This window comes from Triticum urartu, chromosome 1A (genome assembly GCF_056163025.1).
Source record: "Triticum urartu cultivar PI428250 chromosome 1A, HENAU_Tu73, whole genome shotgun sequence".
NCBI lineage: Eukaryota > Viridiplantae > Streptophyta > Magnoliopsida > Poales > Poaceae > Triticum > Triticum urartu.
This window is the reverse complement of record NC_141873.1, coordinates 45,575,575-45,581,574: the sequence shown is the minus strand read 5'-3', so window position 1 is coordinate 45,581,574 and position 6,000 is coordinate 45,575,575. Positions and strand designations below refer to the sequence as shown.

Genomic DNA, 6,000 nt, shown 5'->3' with positions numbered 1-6,000 from the left:
ATAATCATCATCCACCTGCATCTCCATTACGATCAGAAGAATGTTCTCCATTTAAGGACCTGACAATCACGCCTAATCATGGGAATGCAAATGCCCTAGGTGAAAAATCTGCGAGAACAACTGAATTGGGGTCAAAATTGGGATGCCCAAGTGTCTGATGAGAAGATAATGGAATACAACAGGAAGCGACCTACAACCCTCTCCATTGCCCAAAGTAATGTAAGCTAGAGGAATTCTTATTAATGCTTTAGTCCATTTTAGAATCTGGTAAGGGAAAGGATACAATGTGCATGCATGTGAGTTGTATACATTGCATTCCACATGACAATTTCATTTGGCCTACTTACATGCCGTCAGAAGCTGGACATGGACTCCATGCAAATATATAGGCCTGCAAATAATTAACAAAACGATATACTAAGACATATCCATATCACTAACAAAGAGTGTAACTGATTTTCCCTTGATCTATTCAACCCATGTCTTGTTAGCTCGAATCTTTATTTTGGGCATATGTTTCGTGTTCTACAGAGCATTCACCATTTTCTTTTTCTTTGTGGCCGTATATATTTTTGAAAAAAAATTATGATCTTGTTCTGGATTGATGGTACTACCAATAGCATACATGTATTTTTTACTTTCTCATGTTTTTAATTTTAGCTCGGCCATCGTTTGTAATGCGGCGATGCCGTATTTGTTAGAAGGTTGGTTTTAGTTTCTTGTTCATAGTTAATAATCATGACATATGGTAAGATGTCTTTATGGGCTCATACTCTATGAAAATGTTACATGAAAAGCATTGCTAGGAATTTGAAATTGGGATGTGTACTGCTTATTATTTCCAATTTTGCACTATAAACTCACAATCCTATGATTAATCTTTTTGGTTGACTAGCACAACATTTTTTGATTGTGACCTCATTTTTAAATAGTTAAATTTGGCAGGTTGCAGAAATTCAAATTCACTATCTCTTCAGAATCAATGCAAATTCACTGAATGCTTCATAGCTTCGTGGAATGTTGCCGCTTACATTGCAAATACTTGATCCTTGATAGCTATGCTATGTTGATCATGCCAATAAATGTTTGGAGATAGGAAACATCATGTACAAGTTATAATATATAGAAAATATTTTTTACGCACCACTAGCTCCAAGGAATTGTTTCCTCTACTTGAAACATAGAGGTGAGTGTTTGATACTCCTTTAATCATGTATCTCCTTACTGAAACTGAATGCAGTTTTTGTTGGCTTGGAGGAATGTCTGCACCAATCCACCACACTCGAATTAGGGGATCACATACAACGTGGTGGCAAAAATTGAGGTGATGATCCATCAGGTTCGCCTCATATTTGTTTTTGGGAATGACTTAATTGGTCCCAGACACTTTTTGTGGCCTAGAAAATATCGTAAATGTTCACCGGTCAGCCGCCTCCTCCGGATTGACTCCCTGCAGTTATTGACCCAACACGTTGATTGCTCTACCCCACATACCCACTTCATTCTTGCCCTAATATATTAACCTACTGTCACGTTGATCCATTTATCTATTTTGAGCATATGTGGCATGGTCTACAAGGTATTCAGTTTAGATTTTTCTTATCATGGATTCAGTTTTTTATTGTAGTTTGTGGGGTTATTTTAGTTACTAGCTTGCAACGATTCAGTTTATCCACTGCTGCTCCTAGAGGGTGCATTTGAATGATGAGAAGGTGGAAGTTAATAACTTCATATGGTTATCTGATTTCTCTACGAGTGATTTCCTTCTGTTTTGTTCGGGCAAGCTTGATTTATATGCGCTCACATGGTTAATGCTCTCTTGCAGTATATGCATGCAAGGCACTGTTTGAGTTGGCTTGCATTTATGGGTATGCGATAAATCTGAAAGAAACTTATGCCATGTATATCATGTACTACCTGAAGTTTTTGCAGCCGTTGAATGTAGAACCCTTGAAATTTTTTCTTATGTACTTCTAATTTTCTCCGAGCAAAGACGTTTAACCTACTTAAGGACAAACATACATATATTTCCACAAATTATTTTATGATCCATGTCGTAAGAGTCTTTCTATCTACCAAACTATATACTTGTCATGAACTGGAGTTTTTTGGTTTTCCTTTTGTGTACATATTGTGTATGAAATTGTTCTTTTAGAGAAAGGAAAATTTTAGTATGCTAAATACTTGTCATGAACTGGAGTTTTTTGGTTTTCCTTTTGTGTACATATTGTGTATGAAATTGTTCTTTTAGAGAAAGGAAAATTTAGTATGCTAAATAAGAGGACAGACTTAGAAAATGTTACATTAATTTGTTTACATTATAGCTTTTGTTCAATTGATCGAGTTTCACGGTGCATGTGGATAAACTGAATCGTTGGCAATAGTTGAAGGAAGATTCAGGGGTTGAGCATTAGGTACGCTGCAATCATGTTGATGCTCCTCAAGATCATGCCGCCATTATTGTTATCCTTCAGAGGGAACTTGACCTACTAATCAGCAATGAATTTTATTGGTAATAAACCAACATCCTACAGTTCTACAATCAAATTTTAGTTGACTGTTGTCTTACTATATATTGTAGGTAATTTTTGTTCTTATATTTTTATGGGCCTTAAGATTAACTTATCATTATTCCATTTCACAATCCCAAAGCATGTAAAAATATTACTTCCTCCGTCCCATAATTCTTGTCGTGGATTTAGTTCAGTTGAAAGATTCATTGTGGATTCACTAGATTCATGGTATCATTTTAAGACAGATTTATGGCTATGTCATACAATACGTAGGTAGGCGTGTATGATTCTTTTTCAGTAAAAAGTATTGGTGCAGAGCTAGAAGAAAACCTTGAGATGGTCCAACTTTTTGTAAGTGTGCTATTGTTAGATAGTGATTTGCATGGTATCTCGTATTTTTCTATGATTATACGTGTGTTACACGTGCACGCTTACTAGTATTATGGGACGGAGGGAGTAGTTCTCTTGTGAATTAAATGACCGACACTACATTTCATCCCTACTAGTAGATTATGTTTATTTCCATTAAAGATGTGTTTATTGTTAGAAAAACCATGTTAGCAAATGCCATCCTTCAAATCTCAAAATAAGGTTTCCAACATCAAGACATCAAATACTCCAAAAAAAAAAATCAAGATCGACATCAAACAAAAAGACATGGGAAAAGTTGTAGGCCTAGCTATTTCTTCAACAGAAACTCTTTCAACATAGAGACTAATGGCTAATGAAAACGATATTACAAATCTGCTAAATTTTGAGGTGATTGAGGTACTTGCACCAGCAGCTAGCGCAGCGGGTGGAATCTAGTAAGCAAAACAAAGAATTAATACACTTCTTTCAGCAACAAAATGATGGATGAACGATGAATGAATAAGGCAACTAAAATTAATTAATAGTGCAAGGAAAGCTGGCGCTGGAGCTTCTTGCTGCTGTTCCTTCTCTCAGGCTGAGACAAGCTATTGAAGCCGGACGCCCTCCTGCCACCGCCGGCGCTTCTGGCGCTGCCGCAGCTGACCGGGGAGCCGGACAAGGAGGCCGATTCCTCGAGCCAGCTTCCTTGGCTGTGCGGAGTAGGGTAGTCGTCGACCTCCTGGTCGTCGACGAGATCACGCTTGTCGTCGGCGGTGTAGGCGTCGAACTTCTTGTCATGGCGGTAGTCGACGTTGGGGCCGCAGAGGCAGACGAAGGTGGGGCTATCGGAGTAGTGCGGCGAGGAGGAGGCGAAGGACCAGGTGCCGCGGGAGGCCCGGGAGGAGCCCGAGGAGGCGACGGAGGAGGTGGGGCTGCCGGCGCCGCCGTCGTGGGAGAAGGACAGGGAGCGGACCCTCTGGCGCGCGTCCTTGAGGCGGTCGGCGTCGGTGAGGAGGCCGACGACGCTGTCGGCGCGGCGCTGCATGGAGGCGCCCCAGTCGAAGCCCTTGTCGTCGGTGTAGGTGAAGCCGCGGAGGTCGCGCAGGGCCTGCATGTCCGGGAGGAAGTCCCCGGGGAGCTCCTCGGGGCCGTGGGTGAGGAGGAACTCGAGGACGACGAGCGCCTTGTAGACCGGCCGCCACTCCTTCCAGTCGTGGACGCAGCCGAGGCGGCGGTGGAGCACGTTGGCGATCCGCCAGTAGTCGTCGATGTCGAAGGCCGCCTCCGCGATGGACGCCAGCGTCTTGGCGTCCGGGACGCACGCGTCGTCGTTGGTCGCCTCCTGCACAGCCCTACGGCCGAATTCATGCATTCACCATGAGTTGAGTTATACATAGATGCAAATGCAATTATGCAATGCGAATGAATAAACTTACAGCTCTGCCGGAGTTACGTCGCCGAGGGCCAGCCTCGCCTGCTTGTACTTGTCCTGCAGGTACCCGGACGCCTGACGCCCTAGCTTCGCCGTGAACAACGCGGCCATCGCCTTCGCCGGACTGCTGCCTAGCTCGGTCACCTAGCAGACCACTCCTTGATTGATTGTACAAGAGAGAGAGGGAAATGGCGGAAGAATGAGAGGTGGAGAGGATTGTACTGGTGAATGGTTGGCGGAGAGGAACAAGCGGAGAGAGGAGGCGTGGCTCGTCGTTCTCGCGGCCGGGGTTTTTGCACAGCCCTCCATCTCCACCTCAATCCTACCGTCTGCATGCATGCTTACCAAACTGCAGAATGTACTGGATCGATTACCCAAGGGAAAAGCTGTGGTCAAATTCTGCGTGCTTGCCAACAATAGCCATATTTAGTACTGTACCTCACTTTAATCGGTTCAGCCGGCATATTTTTGTTTCTTCAGTGCACTGTGCCTGAGAAAAACATTTGTTCCGTTTCCTACAGTTTAGGCGAATTCATGACTCAGATAGCGAATTCAAGTAAGCGTCGCTTTTTTTTCAAAAAAGAATTGAATACCACCTCATATATTAATTAACCAATTGAGTTATCACAATCGTTCATTACCAAATTCACCAAGCCGGGCGGAACATGGTTAGCTTTTTTTTTTTTGAGATTTGGCAACCTTTATTAAACAATAATCATATCAGTTACAAGGAAGGGGAGCAAGAAATCAGGAGGTTTATCTCGCCACTCTTCAGAAAAATTTCCTCTGTAACTAGCCCGAGCAAGCCCATGTGCTGCCGCATTACCTTCCCGAGCATAATGAACAACAGTCGCCCTGGCGAACGCAGTCAATAACTTTCGACAGTCATCAGTAACAACCGCTGCTGAAGCACGGTAATCTGATGGGTCAAGGATAGCTTGGACAATCTCTAGTGAGTCAGACTCTACTACCAGAGTTGAAATGCCCAGATTGTCAGCTAGGCGTAAGCCATCAAGTAGAGCAAGAGCCTCCATGGATGGTGCATGTTTATAATAACAACATCCTGCAATAAAAGCGCCCGTACAATCCCGAATTACTGCTCCCGTTGCTCCTGATCCTTCATCAGCATGGTAACTTGCATCCACATTAAGCTTTAAGGCCCCCATAGTAGGCCTCTCCCACCTCACTTTTCTGTCCTTTACCCCTGGTTTCATAGCGAGAGCATTAGCAACGATGCCCCGTATACTCATTGATGTACGGACCGGGGTGCCACACTTCTCGTCGTGGCTAATTTTCCGACGATCCCACCAAAGATACCAAGCTGCTACCATAATCATCTCAACTCCATTTGCAATCGGGATCCTTGCTTCTCCCTCGAGGTCCGAACAGAGAAGCTTTTCTAAAATAACTGAACCTGACCTCTCTTGTGCTACAACATTTTCAATGGTAGGTTTCAAACCGAGTTCCTCCCACACCTTCTTGGATCTGTCACATGTAAACAACATATGGCGGAGATCCTCAGGGGTAGTTCGACAAACTGGGCATATTACAGGGGACTTCATATGACGATCTGTTAATGTGCAGTAGCACGGAACGATCCCATGTAACACCCGCCAGTTGAACACATGTACTTTAGGAGGGACAGTTCTTCCCCAAAGAGACTTCCACACAGGATGTGGATCAATTCTGCCTCCTCCCGAGTCC

At 43.6% G+C, this 6,000-nt stretch overlaps 1 protein-coding gene across 1 annotated transcript; it reads right to left on the bottom strand.

Annotated features, from left to right (window-relative positions):
• Positions 1–1,529: 1,529 nt before the first annotated feature.
• LOC125550249 (uncharacterized) lies at positions 1,530–4,504 on the bottom strand. The gene is made up of 2 exons (XM_048713239.2): positions 4,301–4,504; positions 1,530–4,216 (listed from the first exon to the last, which is right to left on the bottom strand). The coding sequence occupies exons 1-2, from the start codon at positions 4,405–4,407 to the stop codon at positions 3,403–3,405; spliced, it is 921 nt and encodes a 306-aa protein (XP_048569196.1). The 5' UTR covers positions 4,408–4,504; the 3' UTR covers positions 1,530–3,402.
• Between the last annotated feature and the right edge of the window lie 1,496 nt (positions 4,505–6,000).

What these genes read in the sequence shown, in the direction of transcription:
- LOC125550249 (XM_048713239.2), bottom strand. Translation starts at nt 4,407, where the DNA reads ATGGCCGCGTTGTTCACGGCGAAGCTAGGGCGTCAGGCGTCCGGGTAC. An exon ending in GACGTAACTCCGGCAGAGCT is followed by an intron (nt 4,217 to 4,300) that starts GTAAGTTTATTC and finishes ATTCGGCCGTAG; the next exon opens with GGCTGTGCAGGAGGCGACCA.